This window comes from Mastomys coucha, unplaced genomic scaffold, assembly GCF_008632895.1.
Source record: "Mastomys coucha isolate ucsf_1 unplaced genomic scaffold, UCSF_Mcou_1 pScaffold1, whole genome shotgun sequence".
NCBI lineage: Eukaryota > Metazoa > Chordata > Mammalia > Rodentia > Muridae > Mastomys > Mastomys coucha.
The window spans coordinates 35,885,595-35,905,061 of NW_022196891.1; the positions used below are offsets into that span (position 1 = coordinate 35,885,595).

Below are 19,467 nucleotides of genomic sequence, written 5' to 3' on the forward strand. Positions count from 1 at the left end.
ATAACCAAAACCAAACAACAGCAACCAAAACCAAACAACAACAATAACCAAAACCAAACAACAACAACAACCAAAACCAAACAACAACAATAACCAAAACCAAACAACAACAACAACCAAAACCAAACAAGCCAGAGGATATATTCTAGTGTTAGATAGTTAGAGATTATCTCCTATTGAAATATTTTTCAGTTTTGTTTTTAAATAATAGGAAAATAATTGTTATATTCAGTTCAGAACATTGCTTGAGTGCATAACGGTATGTCAACTGTATTCTGGGTTTATACTTGCTAATGCGGAAAGGTTTTTCCCTCAGAGAACTTGAGAGTCATGCTTTGACTCTCAGCACAGACCCTAACCTGTGAGTATAACAGCGGGTGTGAGAGCTCTGGGACTGGCATCCAGACTGTATTCTGGAGATAAGATTTACGCTGTCCTCATTTTGGTGAGGCTTAAAACATTGTTGTGTTTTAAAAACATTGTTTGTTCCTTACTCCTTGAAAATGGAGAAGTTAGATTTCACAACTACATATAACCCAGATTTGAATCTAGACGATATAAACTTAATCTTCCTGGATCACTGTACTCTTTTATATAGTGTGTTGGGAACAGTGTAATTTTAGATGTGTGACAACAAGCAGTGCAGTGTATCTAAGTACCCAGGACACAGTCAGGAAACACAAAATAAATGAGACTTCTCTTTGTCTATTTTTACCTGGAACACTCTGAGTAAAAATCTCCAGTGCAACAAAAGCCCCACCATTGTGAAGCTCGCAGTTGTCTTAAGTTGGACCCCACAATTTACAGCCAGACTGGAGACACTGAATGATGAGGACAAAACCTAGAGAAATAGGAAGGTAGCATGAAATTGTTCAGTGACTTCATTTTTGCTGGAAAATCTATGTGTGAAATACCACTCCCCTAGATGCATGTGCTAGTTAGTAACTGTCTGAAAAAACACTTCAGTTTCTTGAAGCTTACACATATTGGTCCAAATAACTTAATGCTGTAATATTCTCTCTCCCTCTCCCTCTCCCTCCCTCCCTCCTTTCTCTCTCTCTCTCTTTCTCTCTCTCTCATTGGTCACAATTTTAAGTTATTAATGGGGCATATGGTACCCAATTGATTCTAGGCTGAGAGTTGACCTTTATGTGTTTGTATGCAATACAGAATTGACCCTTTTAAACAACAGTTTAGGCTTAATAAAATGGTAAGTAGATGGCCACCCTAGAAATAGTGTTAGGATATATTTTGTTTCTTTTCTAAGTACTATGGATAGTTAGCAAACCTTATTAGAGATAATTTTACATGTCTATTTATTTAGTAAATTATAATAAATGCAGAAGAAGCTAGATACACTTATTCTCATTTCCTAGGCAAAGAGCCACGCTAGACTGGGACTAAAGGAGGTGAAGAGCAGGCTGAAACACAAGGTGCGTCTGCCTTACTGGTCTTCATACTTCACCATGATTTTGTATGAGTTTATAGCTCCCTGCTACATGAGATTTATGTTTTAATGGCTTTTAAAATATGCTGTCCCTTTGTTCAAGAATGTATTTTTCATAGCAAGTCCTCTGGCAGGTAACTTTCAGCTATTCTATATGCATCAACTGAATAATAATCTTTGTATTGTTTGCATACTTTAATCATAGAATGTGGAGTTCTTCAAAGATACTTTTAGCAGGATGTATGTTTTCATAATGTTGATTGCTTTTGTACTACAATTGAAGATCTTACTTCAAGCTGCTCATTTTTAAAAAATATATTTGTGTTGAAATTAATCTAAAAATGCTACCATTTGGTTTTACAGGTTCATCCCAATGGTAATTACCACATTGAGGAATGTTCCTAATTTATAAAAGATCACATATAATAATTTGATTTTGAATCTGTGGGTATTCCAGGTATCATGTGAATGCTTACAGGTCTATATTTATGTGTTTGGTTTAATTACAAATTATAGTTTTGCAATTTTATTAATAATTTGTGTTCTGAATTTTTACTTTTGAAGAAAATAAACTACTTAAAAATCTTCCATTCTGGTAATGGTGAACATTTATTTTCATATAAATTTTATTTCAACTAGTCAAAGTATGGATTATTTTTTAATTAAATTAAATCACACAATGGAAAATCATTATTTCCTCAGCATATTCTTTAAAATTATACCTATAGTGCCTTTTCTTTTCATGTTTAACAGGCAACCTTATTAATGAAATAACTTTAGTTTAAAAGTGGAGTATTGTAAAATAATTGTATTTTTCTTCATGTATAGGACAATGAGGAAGATTATGGGACCTGTTCTGGTTTGGTACAGTATACACCAGTTTACACTTTACACAGTGAAAAGGGAGAAAACAGAGAGAAGCATAGCCTTTCCCAGGTAAGAGTGCTTGCCCTCTGTGTCCCAGACTACACAGTCGCAGCAAATTCTTTAGGAGTAATTTGAGCTGTTGCTACTTCATTCAAGAACAGCATTGCTGGTGGAGGGGGGGAGGGTAGTGCACTCAGGACTTACACAATGGAGAAGCAAACAGGCCCACCCTGAAGCCCCATCTTGATGCAGACATGGAGCATCCCACACACTCCAAAGGTAGTCTTATTATAATATTTATTACAATATTGGCCCTGTGTGTATCTAGATATCATAGTAGCACCTAAAAACATATAGACAGTATGAAGCAGTGCTAGTGCTGTGCCTTTTGCATTTGGGTTACTTAACTTGTGTTTTGTCACGTCTTCAAAGAGTTTATACCCCAGTGAGTCTGAGGACGTTTAAATCTGTGATTATGTGCAGTAGAACAACAATAATAATGCATGACCCAGACATCCAGTATTAAAACAGTATTTGGAAATCCAAGGGTGAAGCCCTGTGCAAATGGCCCTCCTCCTGGGCTGGGCTGCCTCTTGATGGGCCATCCTAGCTGTTCATCTCGTAACTGAGAAGCCCTGAAGATGCTTCCTGCTGATAGCTTATCTAACAGCACTGTACACTGTCATGCTGGCCCCCTTTGTGACAACATGTGTGACAGGAAGCTCAGTCCCTGTGCTGCCCGGAATCAAGGAACAGTTCTGTATCATTTATCACTAGCTGGGAACAGCTCAAAAGTTGAAGGATCATTTTTACTTAAAATATGTTACTTTTCTCCATAGTAAATGTAAAAGCTCATGAAGCCATACCATCATAGCATGGGGACTATATGCATGTTTTTTTCTGTATCTACATAATTTATTTGCTATTATTATTTAAAACTTCTGTTCAAATGCTGATATCACTAAAAATATTGTCCTAAGAGGCAAACTGTTTAGAAAAATAGCAATGTAATCTCTTAGAGTAGGCTCCAGAAGGTTTTAACCAGTTAAACCTTGCATACCAAATTGCAGTTGATTTAGGCATCTTAAGAAATGAGCTTTAGAGTCAAATTCATATAGGGCCTGCAAACCTCCTTTTACGACAGCTGCCAAGGCTGACAGCCAGGCTCGTCATACTAATGTCTGGGGCTCATACAAGATTAGGGCCAGAACAGGACACCTTAAGGAAGATTTATTTGGCTCACAGTTTGAGGTACAACCCACTGTAGCAGGAAGTCTGCATGGCAGGGGTTTAAGCAGCTGGTCACATGGCATACACTTGATTTCAGTGAGAAAATCAAGAGGAACCATTTTAACTTGAGATTTTGTCATCTTGACACCCAAATATAATGCTTTAGAACCATATCCTTCCTTCCATCCTTTGTCCTCTCTGGCTCATAGCTATCCCATAATCCAAAATGTATTTAGCACACCACCAGAAGTCCCTATAATCTTTAGTAGTGCTGGACTCTTAACTCTCATCTGAGACTCAAGGCAATCTCTTAACTAATGCAATTCCAATGTACAATGGCACACAACACACATCACACTCCATAAAGGAGGAGAGAGACAGCAATGACCTCATCACATGAGACTGACAGCCAGTAAGCAACACTAAATCTTTCAGCTTCGTGTCTTATATCTGCCTCATGATAGAATCATCTGGGTAAAGATTTGGGTAGCCCTTTTCCTCCATCTTTGCAACCTAGAGCACATAGTGTCTGTTTTGAACCAGCTGCAGTACGTACACTCAGTTTTCTTCAGCTAGCGTCTCAAACACTTGGCATCTTCAAAATTCACGAGTCTGCATTGTGATTTATACTTCCGTAGTTTCATTAAATGACTCCGTAGGATATCTTTCCAGGGACTGCAACCATGTCACACATTGCCTCTCCTCAGCAGCTCTCTAGAACTTTTCTGTTCTTTCCACACCCTTATTTCTCTTTTATGTCTGCACAGCCAATACCTAGTGAACAAAGCAAGCTGCCAAGTTCAGTTCCAGCTGTGCATGTGCCTGGCTCCCGTGGACCACAATGGCATCAGCATCTGTCTGCTGACCCTGAGAAAAAAACACTTCTCAAGGTAGTTCCTTTAGAGCACAGAACTCCTTCAGTAAAATTCTCAATATAGGCCATCTACTTTCAGATAAACTTGCATTTTCACAATGTGGAGCCTATGACAAGTTAGGTCTTGCCCTCAAAACATGTTTCTTATTGTCCCAGTGTTCAGTCTAGGTTTCTGCTTGATGTCACCCATCTCTATAGTGGTTCCAGCTGCTTTTAAACCTGCCAAGTCTGTAAGGTGAAGTTCTCCCATGCTCTTTTCTTACCACATTGTATTTTTCCATGTTTGGTGCCACTTTTTGCTCTCTGTCATCATGGCAGACAGTAGCCCACAGCCTGAGTGCTCTCCTGCCTTGGCATTTCCCTCCACCACATCAATTAGTTGAGCTCCTCTGTATTTGGCCTCACTCGACTTTTCAGAAGATAGGCAGAATGCAGCCGATTCTTGATGTCATCACCACATGAATAAACTAGCTCAGATCCCAGTAGAGCCCCTACGATTTGAAGTTTCATGAGCAGACCTCTGTGCACACATTCCTGTTAGCACCCTATCTTCCAACTCCAGCTAGAATGGCCTGCTCCTCTCTACTTACAGCCTTCATGGGCTTTTCTACCCCAAAGTTTCAAATTCTTCCACGTTCTTCCTATACCACTGTTCCAAAGACTATGAACCACATTCGTAGGGTTGATTACAGCAATGGTACTGCTGTCATTCCAATTAGTCACTTTACTCATTCCCAGGACAAAGTCATTTTAAGGAAGGAAGGAAGGTTTTATTTTTGTCATGGTTTGAGGTCACAAGCCATGTGCAAAACTTTGTGGACTTCAAGGCAGCTGGTCACATAGCATCTGCAGTCAGAAAGGAATGAAATGAGTGTCCCTGAGCTTCCTTCTTCCTTTTTACTCAGTGTGTGCCCCAACCTGTGGGATGGTGTTGCCCACAGGCTGGGTGGATCTTCCATTCTTATTAGCCTGGTCAGTCTGAAACAAGCCTCACAGATCTGCCGTGATTATTTAAAAGCTCATCAAATCGAGTCGATTAATAATCACAGTACTATGAAATGTTTATGGTAATAAAGTACTATTACATTTCTGATTTAGCCAGTGTTGTAATACTGTAACAGAATACTTGAGCTTGAGAATAAAGGACATAAAGAACAGAAAAATATTTTGTAGATGTTTGAAGGTTGGAGAGTCTGGGTAAAGGCTGACATGTTATAAAGACATAAAGATAATGTGCTACATTGCCATATGGCAGAAGGGCAGAACAGAGCAGGACATTCAGGTAGGCATAGTGCCTTTATATGAATTTGGGTAGGAACACTGTTGCCTCAGCAATCTTAGGAGGGAAGGAGTCTGGGAGATCTTTTATTATTATTATTAATTATTATTATTATTACTATTATTTTGGTTTTTTTTTTTTTTAGAGAGGAAATATTTCATCTTATATCTTACAGTGCATTATGAATGGTAGTCAGGACAGGAAATCAAACATGAGCTTGGAGACAGGCACTGAAGAAGGAGGAACAGAATTATGACCTTGTGCAGACTGATTTCTTACTCCAGCTGTTCAGGGATGGCACTTGCTATAGTAAATCATCAGTCAAGAAAATACTCAATCATCTTCTGCCTGCTAGACAATCTGATGGAGACATCTCCTCAACTGAAGTTTCCTTTTTAAGTTTGATTCATGTTAGACTACATTTGATCAAAAACAAAGAAAAAAATGAAAAAAGAAAAAGAAAGAAAAAAGAAAGGAAAGAAAAAAAGAAGGGAAGAAGGAAAAAAGGAAGGAAGGGAGGAAGGAAGGAAGGAAGGAAGGAAGGAAGGAAGGAAGGAAGGAAGGAAGGAAGGAAGATTTCTCAAAGAACCAGCTCCTGGTTTTGTTGCTTTTTTGTATAGTTCTTTTTATTTCTACTTGATTGATTTCAGTTCTGAGTTTGATGGTTTCCTGCCATCTACTCCTCTTAGATGTATTTGCTTTTTTTTGTTCTAGAGCTTTCAGATGTGCTGTCAAGCTGCTAGTGTATGCTCTCTCCAGTTTCTTTTTGGAGGCACTCAGAGCTATGACTTTTCCTCTTAGCACTGCATTCATTGTGTCCCATAACTTTGGGTATGTAGTGCCTCCATTTTTATTAAATTCTAAACAGTCTTTAATTTTTTTCTTTATTTCTTCCTTGATAAGTTATCACTGAGTAGGACATTGTTCAGCTTCCATGTGTATGTAGGCTTTCTATTGTTTTAAAAGACCAGCCTTAGTCCATGGTGATCTGATAGGATGCATGGGATTATTTCAATCTTCTTGTATCTGTTGAGGCCTGATTTGTGACCAATTATATGGTCAATTTTGGAGAAAGTAACACGAGGTGCTGAGAAGAATATATATTCTTTTGTTTTAGGATGAAATGTCCTATAGATATCTGTTAAATCTATTTGGTCCATCACTTCTGTTAGTTTTACCGTATCTTTGTTTAGTTTGTGTTTCCATGATCTGTCCATTGCTGAGAGTGGGGTGTTGAAGCCTCCCACTATTATTGTGTGAGGTGCAATGTGTGCTTTGAGCTTTAGTAAAGTTTCTTTTATGAGTGTGGGTACCCCTACATTTGGAGCATAGATGTTCAGAATTGAGAATTCATCTTGGTATATTTTTCCTTTGATGAGTATGAAGTGTCCTTTATCTTTTTTGTTAACTTTTGGTTGAAAGTCGATTTTATTTGATATTAGAATGGCTACACCAGCTTGTTTCTTGGGACCATTTGCTTCGAAAATTGTTTTCCAACCTTTAACTCTGAGGTAGTGTCTCTCTTTGACACTGAGGTATGTTTCCTGTATGCAGCAATATGCTGGGTCCTGTTTATGTATCCAGTCTGTGAGTCTATGTCTTTTTATTGGGGAATTGAGTCCATTGATGTTAAGAGATATTGAGGAATAGTGATTGTTGCTTCTTGTTATTTTTGTTGTTAGAGGTGGAATTATGTTTGTGTGGCTATCTTCTTTCTAGGTTAGTTGAAAGATTACTTTCTTGCTTTTTCTAGGATGTAGTTTCCCTCCTTGTATTGGAGTTTTCTGTCTATTATCCTTTGTAGGGCTAGATTTGTGGAAAGATATTGTATAAATTTGGTTTTGTCATGGAATACTTTGGTTTCCCCATCTATTGTAATTGAGAGTTTTGCTGGGTATAGTAGTCTGGGCTGGCATTTGTGTTCTCTTAGGGTCTGTATAACATCTGCCCAGTATTTCTAGTTTTCATAGTCTCGGATGTGAAGTCTGGTAGAATTCTGATAGGTCTGCCTTTATATATTACTTGACCTTTTTCCCTTACTACTTTCTTTTTAAAGATTTATTTATTTATTATATGTAAGTACACTGTAACTGTCTTCAGACACCCCAGAAGAGGGCATCAGATCTCATTACAGATGGTTGTAAGCCACCATGTGGTTGCTAGGATTTGAACTCAGGATCATCAGAAGAGCAGTCGGTGCTCTTAACCACTGAGCCATCTCTCCAGCCTTCCCTTACTACTTTTAATATTCTTTCTATCTTATTTTTGTGCATTTGATGTTTTCACTATTATGTGATGGGAGGAATTTCTTTTCTGGTCCAGTCTATTTGGAGTTCTGTAGGCTTCTTGTATGTTTATGGGCATCTCTTTCTTTAGGTTAGGGAAGTTTTCTTCCATAATTTTGTTGAAGATATTTACTGGCCCTTTAAGTTGAGAGTCTTCACTCTCTTCTAAACCTATTATCCTTAGGTATGGCCTTCTCATTGTATCCTGGATTTCCTGGATGTTTTGGGTTAGGAACTCTGTGAATTTTGCATTTTCTTTGACTGTTGTGTCAATGTTTTCTATGGTATCTTTTGCCCCCGAGATTCTCTCTTCTATCTCTTGTATTCTGTTGGTGATGCTTGCATCTATGGCTCCTGATCTCTTTCCTAGGTTTTCTATCTCCAGGGTTGTCTCCCTTTGTGATTTCTTTATTGTTTCTTTTTTCATTTTTAGATCCTGGACAATTTTGTTCAATTCCTTCACATGTTTGATTGTGTTTTCCTGTAATTTTTAAGGGAATTTTTGTGTTTCCTTTTTAAGGGCTTCTACCTGTTTACCTGTGTTCTCCTGTATTTCTTTAAGGGAGTTATTTATGTCCTTAAAGTCCTCTATTATCATCATGAGATGTGATTTTAAATCAGAGTCTTGCTTTTCTGTGGTGTTGGGGTTTACAGGACTCCCTGTGGTGGGAGAACTGGGTTCTAATGATGCCAAGTTGCCTTGGTTTCTGTTGTTTATGTTCTTGCCCTTGCTTCTTGCCATCCTGATATCTCTGGTGTTAGCTGGTGTTGCTGTCTCTGACTGTGGCTTGTCCGTCTTGTAAGCCTGCGTGTAAACTGGTTTGTAAACTGCATTGTAAACTGGTCTCCTTGGATACCAGTTCTCTCTGGGATGAATTTGGGTGTGGAGAGCTGTGGCACAGGGTCAGCTTCAGGGTGTAGATGGCAACCTGAAGGATCCTGTTCCAGGTTGTTCCTTGGTTCCTATGTCCTGATGACTCTGGACTGGTCCTCTTGGGTCAGGAATTTGATCAGAAGTGGCAGGGTTACCTGTGCTCTCAGGTGTGCCAGCACTCCTGGGAGACCAGCTCTCTCCTGCTGTTATTTGGGTATGGAGCTCTGTGGCACAGGATCAGCGCCAGGTGCAGACCCTGGTAGATCTTTATGAAGAAGATCACTCATCTAATAATTCAGCACCCACTGTGTCAGTCATTAACAGAAGAAAAACATGGAAATATCCTGAATTCATGAGACTATTTTTGTAGCAAACTAAATGATTTCTCTATTTTTCTTTTTATTAAGCTTCTTTTCACAGACTATCATTAATTTCAGATGTTATTATCAAATTCTGATTGTGTTACTAAATCACATCTTTGAATAAAGTCATTATGTGCATAGAAAGTAGCCAGTACATCACACACTGACATTAAACGAGGCAGTGCTTTCCTATCTGCTATTGTGACACCACTATCAATTCTTGACTGCTCACAAGGTTCAGTGCTTTAAATCTCTCTGGTAAACATTTTTGCCAGCTCTGTAATAGATTACTTAAATGATGATATTTACCATAGAGAACAGCTTTTTTTGATGAACAAAAAACATTTTCAGTAGAATTCCTTAAGATAAAAACATTTCAATCACAGGAATCCTTTTTCCAAATGTCTAACTTAAGATATTCTTCATATGCTAATTATTAAATTTTCCTTTTATAACAGGATAAGACATTTGTGTTATAATTTACTAACTTCTGTTTTTTCATATTTCATGTTAATTTCTAGAAATGGGTTTTTGAGTTGTATATCCTAACGTATACAAAATGGCAAAATGACTACATTTAAGCAAAGTAACCAATAAACTACTTCTCCATCACCTTCACTGGTGACTTTCTGTGGTTCTTATGGGCACATTAGACCTAGCATTAGAGACGAAGCAGTTTTCCAATATGAGATACATTATTAATAACTGTGATCTTTCCCAAGTGCATCTAATGGAAAAATTAGTATAGAGCTAGACCGAACTTGATTTTAAAAAGGAAATTGCTTTTGACATTCAGTAAAATAAAATGGCCCTTTGTCTTGCTTTCTGCATTTTTAATTGATATGTTGTTAACATCATACATTATATTCCTAGGCTGCTATAAGAATTATAGATAATGTGAATAAAATATCTTCATAAATAATAAGTATAATAGGTAGTCTACAATTGGTAGCAGCTCATATACACACATGTGTCTTGAATGGCAAGTTCTTTGTAACAATGGCCCTATTAGACTTTCTTCTTTTGTGAAGTTCCTGTCCTTAGTCACTTGACAGCTCTGTGGCCACAGAAGTAGCAGGTATTCATTCATCTTCATTCTAAGTGGGGTCCTGACTGCTGATTTTAGCATATGATTTGAAAAGCAATATACATCTTGTATTATGAATAAATCTCTTGTCTGTAATTTTGTAAGATGGTGTTTGTTTTATTGTCAGCTTCATTAAAAAATGATCCTGAAAGGACTTGTCTCATCCCATCCTGAGTTTTTTTATTATCAGACATGGACCCAACTATGGAAAGAATATTGCTTTTCCAGTTTCCACCAAGACTTGCCAATGAAAGACTTTATGTTTATTTAATTTTCAGAATATTAAATGAAATTGTGATCATTTGATTTATAAGAATGTATCTTTATTTAACACAAGCAAAATCTATAATATGGATGCTATGGAAAAGAATTTAAATATGTCTGCCCCATTACTTTGCTTGTCTTTGGAATAGACTGTGAATCTATAATCTACCCCCAACAAATAGTAATTTGTGTGCTGGTCTGCTAATTAGTATGGCTATTTTCTGTTTTGTTGATGAGGCTTAAATAAATGTCAAGGGTACAGCCATGAAGAGCTCCCAATTAGGCTTCACATTTGTAAAATCCAGCCCTTTCCCTTTTGTGTGGAGATGACAGTTCTAACAGCCGCCCTAGCCTAACAGGACTCCAGGGAAAGGATCCTTCTCTGATTTTATTGAAAATAGGGCCTGTTTAGTCCTGTGAGAATACTGCTATCGGTCATGGTGCAGAGCAGTTTTAATCCTATATACTTACCTTTTGTCAATTTTATATTAGTGGAATCCTGAAGAGTTAATGAGCAATATTAGACCATTAATTCTAATTCTGTCATATGAAATTGTCTAAAATGTAATAGAAAATTTTAAGAATAAGAGAAAAATCTCTTTCAATAATAGATTTATAAACATGAACTAGGATATGCTTTAAGGGATAAAAATATTTTTTGGCTTAGTACCACAATCTCTCTCTGTCTCTGTCTGTCTCTCTCTCATACACACACACACACTCACACACACACTCAGCTAACAACTATACTAGTGAACAAGCATGAAAGCTCAGCCGTACCATGAGTCAACATTAACAGATGGACTGCCCTAAGCAAGGCAGTTCACTGTGACAAAATCTTGTGGAAGAGGACCGAGGAAGCTTTTTGTTGCTAAGCCTGATTAAAACCCTGGCACACATACCAGTTTTAACTGTTTCATGCCTACGACAGAAGCCAATCCACTAGTTTCTCCCTTTCTACCATCTAGATAGTTTATATAAACCTTTGAAGGAAAGGCTGGCCTTTCTTTTGCAGTCAAAAGTGTCCTTGACAATAAATACTCACTAGGAGTGGAGCTGGGACTTTGTGCAGTGTTTATGAATGAAATAGGTTTAAGAGCCTTGTTACTACTATCACATGCTACAACGCTGGTGTCTGTGCTTATATACAAACTAGTACTTTGAAATGAGAACAGTTCTTCCTTAAGTAAGGGATGAAGAAATTTTCATCATAAGATATGGTTGATAATTTTTTCTATATATACACTCACTTAAAATGATATTTTGGTGTTTCTTTATATGTTAAATTGTTTATAAACCATTCTAACAGAATTAAATAGCTATGACAAGTTTATAATTGATAAATAGTATACTTTTGTCTTTAAAAAATGTGCCCTAGAGGTAGACACATGTATATATTCATACATACATGCATGTATATATATATATATACACATATGTATATACACACGTAATACATATATTATGTAATCAGGATTAGGGTTAGGGTTAGGTGTATTATGTGTGTGTGTGTGTGTGTGTATTTTTCCAAAGAGAATTGCAAACGAATAATTTCATAGCCATAGTAGTGGGAGGGGGATATCAACAAAATCTCACCATCTTATCATATTCAATGAATATGATAATCAGATAGTTTGTGTTTTGTAGACTGTTTTACACACTACAAATGTGTATAATGTGTACTTACAAATGTAAGTAATTTAAGTACAATTTAAAATACAAATCTTAGATACTGCTGGGTGGTGGTGGCGCATGCCTTTAATCCCAGCACTTAGGAAGGCAGAGGCAGGCGGATTTCTGAGTTCGAGGCCAGCCTGGTCTACAGAGTGAGTTCCAGGACAACCAAGGCTACACAGAGAAACCCTGTCTCAGAAGAAAAAAAAAAGCCAAAAAAAAAAAAAAAAAAAAACACCTTAGATACTATTAAATTATGCAGCTTACAAAAAAAAAAAAAAAAGCAAGAAACTCATGTGAAACTGTTTTGTTTATGAAAACATATTAATGCCAAAGTTTTGTTTATAAGAGTTAGTGGACTCTGAAGTAAAATATAACTGTAATAAATGGTAGCACTTCTTTTTAAGACATAGGAACTGTAAAAGTTGGTATAGTTGCCACTTGTGGTAACACACACCAGGAACATCACAAGTTCAAAGTCAGCCTAAATTACTTCTCAAGGAAGTAGCCACTTACTTCTTCACAAGAAAAAAATAATTATAAATAACAAATCAAGGAAAATAATTGTATTGGCATGGGTTAGAGGAGGGATATGGCAAATAAATATCAAGAATGCATGGTTTTGTTAAATAAGTTTTACATAAGATATACAATTAGTACTTTTATAGTTCAAAATTATATCATTTCCTCCAAGCCTTTCCACATACCCATACTGTTCTCCCTCAGAATTGTGGTGTGTGTCCTCACTAGTTGTTCGTACATATATGTATATACATGTTCTCCTGAACACAGCCCCTCAGCCTGTACGTTGTTAGTTCCATGTATGTTTTCGGGGCTGACCTCTTGGTGTCCGTACCCAGCTGGCGCCTTGCACTGAGAAGCCTGTTGCCCCTCGGTGCTGACAGTTGCCTGTTGCCCCTCGGTGCAGACAGTTGCCTGTTGCTCTTTGCGTGCATTCTCCTGCCCATATCAGACATGTCTGTGGTTGTCCTCGTTCATCTGGTGGTTAGGTGGTCGCAGCTTCTCATATTACTAAACCATCTCACAGTAAACTCCCTGAACCTCTGGCTTTATCCCCTCTTCCACAATGTCCCCTGAGCCTTAGGTGCTGAAGTTGTTTTGTTGATGTGTCCCATCGGAACTGGGCTCCAGAAGGCTGCATTTGATCTGTCATGGTTTTCTGTAACAGTTTTCATCTGTTGCAAAGAGAAGTCTCCTTGATGAGAGGTGAGGACTGTACATATCTTTGAGACAGGGACAGACATTCTGAACGTAGTTAGACTTGATGCTGGTTTCGTTAAGGAGATTGTGGGCTCTCCTTCAGCGGCTGCACTGGCACTGACTGGGTAGATGGCTAGGTCCAGGACCGGGAATGGCTCCCTTCCTTCTGAACAGGACTTAGGAAGACAAATAACTAAGAACCCTGATAAACAACCACTTTTGATTTTATGTTTATTTTAGCTCAATATTGAGAAGGCACTATTAAGGTAAAATGCTAGTTGAAGTAATAGGAAAATGTTTTAAGACATTTTAAATGATAATACATTTTGAAATATGTTAAGTGAACATGACCATAAGAAGTATTGCTTAAATAAAAACACATTATAGCAACGAGTATTCCAGAGTCTCTGCCCATTGGATTTACCCTAATTGACTCTAATGTCAGTAACTTATACAGTTGGTTTTCTAATAAAATGTACAGGTACCATATTGTTAATTAGGAAGAAGTTATTTTCTCCAATGGAACACTATTTCTTTCAAACATTTCATACTTAGTTGTAGTAAAATTGTTTCAAAAAGAAAATGGGTTCTGGATTACAAGCATGCCCTCTAGTGGAAGTTGTGTGAAACTTTCTTTAGAAGGTAATTTATAATCCCAGGCACGTAAACTTTCAAGCTGTGGGACAGTAACTGAAATTTAACTTAAATTTCACTTTGCAGAACAATACTTGTTATGCTATAATATATAGCAATAATTATGCTATAATATATAGCATAATGGAAAAATGGTTATATTTATGTAAATATACCATATATAATTTTTAAAAAATTTAAAGTTTAATGTTTTAATGTTAGAATTTTACTCTTTAAATTTATTTGCCACAAATAACTATTATAAAATCTTGACACAAAGACAAAATGTACTCAGTTTTTCCATTTAGTAAATGTATTTAGTAAATGTTGCCATTTTAGACTTTATATAGAAACATGGAAACATATTTTCCCTCTATTTTCTGTCCTTTAACTTTTTAAGGTTTTTTTTCTCCTATTCAATCTTTTAGAACTCTGATCAAATTAACAACAATTCTCTATTGCAAAAATACCCAATTTCTGTACACAAGTTTTTATTTTCTCTCAAGAATCTTAGGATAAGGAAATGATGTTTCTCCTGTCTGGTTTTGTTTTGTTTTGTTTTTCCCCTTGTATGGCTCTGTTTTGAAGTTTGTCAGAGATCAGTACTGGTATTGATGGAGGGAAAAGCCATTAGTTCACAGTAGCTATTTCCACTATAAACTCAGGATGTTTAACTAGATTGCCACTTCAGGAAGGATCACTAATGTATTCTTCTTCACTGAGGCATTTAGTACTTAAATCATATTGCTTTCGTGTTGACTAGCCATTTCTTACACTTGAAAAGCTAGCTGTAAAACCAGCGTTCAGATTTGTGTTTTCGGATGTTGAAGACCTAAAGGGTAGTGCAATTCAAAACACAATTGGTATCACCAGTGTATGAACAGCCCTTAAAGCTGGCTTCCTACTGTCCAGCTTGAAGCCATGTTTGAGGCAGGTGCCATGTGGGTAAGTAGGGCAGTGCCCTGTGAGTTTGAGGCTTCTTATGCCAGTTGTCATGCTTTAGAGACAGCCTCCTGGAATGTTGCCATTGCCAGTGTCTTCGAGTCTCTGAGCAACAAGGAAGACAAAGCCCTAAAGTACTGTTTCTGGGATGCATATTTTGCACAGCAGGAGTCAGTTCTAATCTCCTGCATTCTGTCTGTCAACTCTCAACACTGAATGATTTCTTTAAGTTAAAAAAGGAAAAGAAAACTAGAATAGATTAAAACAAAATGAAAATGAGCCTCTGTTAATGCACTGGTGATGTGATTTGGACAGAGTGGATGTATCATCAAGGAGAGTCCCATTTAACTATCTGAGTAGCATAAGCTGCTTCCTGGCCTTGGAGGCCATGTGTCTCCCTAGAGTCTCTTGTATTGTTAGTCCTGCTAATTTAGCTTTCAAGATCACTTGCTTCCTTTTAAGTTTTTAAGAACCATGATTTACAAATACAGGAGACATCTATATTCATTCTCTGCCCATTAGCCTTGTCACTTAATAGGAGGGAACAGAAATATCTGAGTCTTTATAGTATGATGAACACAGACATGAATACCAGCTCTGCTCTATGAATGGTTTGTGAACATAAACATCGTTCCTAACCTAAGCCTGATGAGCTGTAAAATGATGGTAGAGTGACCACCTCTGTGGATGATTCTGAAAATTAGAGTTTGTTACACATATTGTTTCCAGAGCTCACTATAGTCAGTTTCATACTAAGGTAATATTTTTCCACTTTATTTACAGTAACAATCCACTGCACATGGGGGTGGAGGGAGATGGAAAGAGAGAGAGGTAGGTGGAGAGAGAGAGGGAAGAGAGGAGGGAGAGAGAGAAAAGGGGGGAGGAAAGGAGGTAGAGAGGTGGGGGTGGGGGGAGCCAGACAAGAGTGTCTACTATGTGGAAACAGAATGTTCTGGACACTCTGCTGGCAGGGCTCAACTTCTGGGTGCTCTGCATCCTATTTTCTTGTTAATGTTCTTCATTTTACTTGCTTTGCTTTCTTTTCTTTCTGTGTTATATTCAATTATGGCCATTTCTTTTGACCTGTTTCAAAATGCAGTGCTTCTTTGTTGAATCTGCTGATAAGGTCACTGGAACTATTTTTCATCTATTATATCATGATGTTTTGTTTTGTTTTCTATGAGTTCCACTTGGCTCTTCTTTAAAAATTTCCATATTTGTATCACTTATTTCCTCATGCAATGCTTATCTGATCATTAATGACTCATAATTCTTAATTCATTCTGGACTTTATATGTAGAGTATATTAATATTTGCATCTATAAATGAACATGCTTTTTCTTTTATAATATTATTAATTATTACAAGTGGATATGTGTGTCTGGAATTGGATTTTGTTATTGATAAGTATATCAATGGGATACCATGATCTTGTGTTTTTGTAGAATTCTTCTGAAGAAAGTTCTAGATTCTCTCAGTTTTCCTGATTCATCCTAAGCTTTCCCAAGTTTTTGTCTACCTGAGCCATATTTGGCCAGGGCTGAACGTGGTCCAGGCTTTGCATCTTTTCTGTGTATCTTCAGTCTTAGGCAAGCCATGTCCCTTTACCATCACTGTAGGCTTTATGGCAGCACTGTTAGTTCATCTGTGTCCTTATGGCAGATACCTCAAAGAAACAATTTAAAAGGAAGGGTTTACTCTAGCTTGTGGCCTCACAGATCCATTCACCTACACCCATTGCTTTGTGATCATACAAGGCAGAGGATCATGACAACAAATGAGTCTGGCAGAGGCTGCTCACCTCAGTAAGAAAAGGGAAGAGGCCAAAGATAAGCTGGTCTTCTAAGCACTCCCTGGAGCCTTCCTCCCTCACACTAAGCCTTACCAACTGAAATTCCCAACACCACCCCCACCTCTCTCCAAAGGCAGCTGTGACTTGGTCAGGTCGTCATCACATGGGCCTATCGAGGACATTCCTGTTCAAACTGTGGTGTACAAGCGTCTTTATATCACTGTTTTCCTTGAAGGGGGATTTCCTGGGCCCTCCCCAGTGGAGTAGACTTTGTGTCACTAGAGCTTGGTGTTCCTCATACCTGTAGAAAATTTGCTTCTCCACTTTCCCTAACAGTCTTATAAAGATATAGAAAAGTGTGTTGCGTGTCCGTCTGGTAGTCTCTGCTCTCCTGATCTACCAGAGGCACTTGTCTTTCCAGTCTGTCTCACATGCCTTTCCTTTAGCAAATAAAGTTACAGGAATGCACGTGAGGGAAAGAGCTAGAGACTCCAGACACTCCTCCCTTTGGCTTGGAGAGTCCTAGTCACTCTAAGTTGACACATTAGCCAATACGTGTCCTTTATTTAAAGTTGCTTTCAACTTTAAGGAAGCTTACCTCCTTGTTTATTGCCAAGGCCTTCTAATGGATGAGGCTCAGTTTCTTTGGTTACTTAGGTTGTACTTTCTAGGTTATCTGGACTTGGTCACTGTTCAGATGGGGGTGGCATTCTCCAGAAGTTTTCTACATCTAAATGGAAGTAGGAACTAAAATGTAAGAGTCTCAGGACTGTACAATAGTATGCTATTAGAATGGAATGCTCACAGGTAGGTTGAGTTTTATCTGCGTGTGTGTATGTGAGTCACCTGTATGCCTGGGGCCTGAGGAGGCCAGAAGAGGGCTTCGGATTTCCTGGAAGTAGAGTTTGAGTGCTGTTTTGACTGGTTCTATGTGCTGGGAACCGAACCCAGGTCCTCCTCAAGAGCAGCATGTGTAGGTGGGAGGTGAAGGGAGACAACAAGGCACAAAAGGCTGACAAGAACTGTGAGGTCAGTGTGGGCAGCAGCTTGGAGGACTGGTGTATGATCAGGGCCATACCCAGATGACTGACGGAGCCACCGTATGCCCTGCTCAGGACTCGTGTATGATCAGAGCCATATCCAGATGACTGCCACTGTATGCCCCTGCTCAGGACTGGTGTATGGTCAGGGCCATACCCACATGACTGCTGACAGAGACACCGTATGCCCCTGCTCAGGACTGGTGTATGATCAGGGCCATATCCAGGTGACTGCTGACGGAGCACAGGACTCGTGTATGATCAGGGCCATACCCACATGACTGCTGACGGAGACACCGTATGCCCCTGCTCAGGACTGGCCATGTCCTCAGCTTTTTACTCAGTAACAACAGGAATCATCAGCTCAATCCATTTGCTCTCACAGATCATGAGACTTGTTAGTCCTTCCGGTCCCCTAAGTGCACCATCGGGAGGCTGTTTAATCTTCAGGACTCAGCGCTAGTCTTCTGCCTCGCTGTGTCCTGCCTTCCTGGAGCTTCAGCATCGCCATCTCGCTAGCACAGTCCCTGCTTTACAGTCAGGCTGAGACTGGACTTTATAGGCAGCCTTTCTCTCACACAGTTTCTCTGGACCCCTCAGGACACTCTCACACAACATGGTGATAATAAAACTAGTGTGTTAGTGGAACATACACACCTGGGACAGAGTCTTACCTCTGTCCCTTTCTGGTTCTTACTCAAGTCACTGCTTCCTAACATTTGCCCTCATCACACACAACATGGGAAAGTGTTCAGCACAGTTTGTGGTAAAGTGAGCTTGCCAAGGAGACATCTAAAACTGAAGCAAACCTTCTGTAAGCCTTTAACTGTGCTTCAGTTACTACCTACAAACATAAAAAGGGTATTTTAAAGTTCTTTTCAAATAACAAAACTACTGTGCATGTTCAAGGCACTGCCATTTTGTGCTGTGATATTTTCAGATTCCACAAATGGATTTTATTCGTAACATCAGGTGTTTGCTTTAGACTTTGGATCAGCAAAAAGTCATTCTGGATTTCAGTTACCTCACCCCAAGATGGGACAGTATCAAAATGTGTTCCTACTTTTAGGGGCTGGGGAGATAGCTCAGTGGTTTGGAACAGGTGCCTGGGTTCTGTTCCCAGCACATAAAGCAGTTAACAACACTCGAAATCTAGTTTCAGGAAATCTGAAACCCTCTTCTGACCTCCTCAGGCTCCAGACATACAAGTGGCTCATATTACATACATGCAGGCAATAACACACAAATAAATAAGTCTTTAAAAAAGATTAGGTTATATTTTTAAAAAGTCTATGTAGTAAACACACACACACACACACACACACACACACACACACACACACACCTCTGTAATTCTATCCCTGTGGAGGCAGAGACAGGACTGTGAAGCCAAGGCCAGTCTGAACTTCATAGTGAGTCTGTCTTAGAAATGTTACATGTGTTATCAGAATCTCAATTCTGTGAAAGCCAAACAAGTTGTTTTTGTTTCATCTGCTCATATCAGGTTTCTCCCAACTCTCCCACCCTACCCACTGTTCCCGCCCTACCCCCCTACCCCGCCCTACCCACTGTTCCCGCCCTACCCCCACCCCACCC

General features: G+C 38.6%; 1 protein-coding gene across 11 annotated transcripts in view; it reads left to right on the top strand.

Moving 5' to 3' along the window:
* Nucleotides 1–19,467, top strand: part of Dennd1b (DENN domain containing 1B) — a 221,820-nt gene that overhangs the window by 187,827 nt on the left and 14,526 nt on the right. For 7 of the 11 annotated variants that reach the window (XM_031384135.1, XM_031384121.1, XM_031384104.1 and 4 more), the window contains 3 exons: nt 1,377–1,433; nt 2,276–2,383; nt 4,312–4,434. In XM_031384135.1, the coding sequence (XP_031239995.1) occupies nt 1,377–1,433; nt 2,276–2,383; nt 4,312–4,434 (288 nt within the window). The remainder of the gene's footprint in view (nt 1–1,376; nt 1,434–2,275; nt 2,384–4,311; nt 4,435–19,467) is intronic. The other 4 variants (XM_031384129.1, XM_031384141.1, XM_031384147.1 and 1 more) reach the window with 1 other exon arrangement.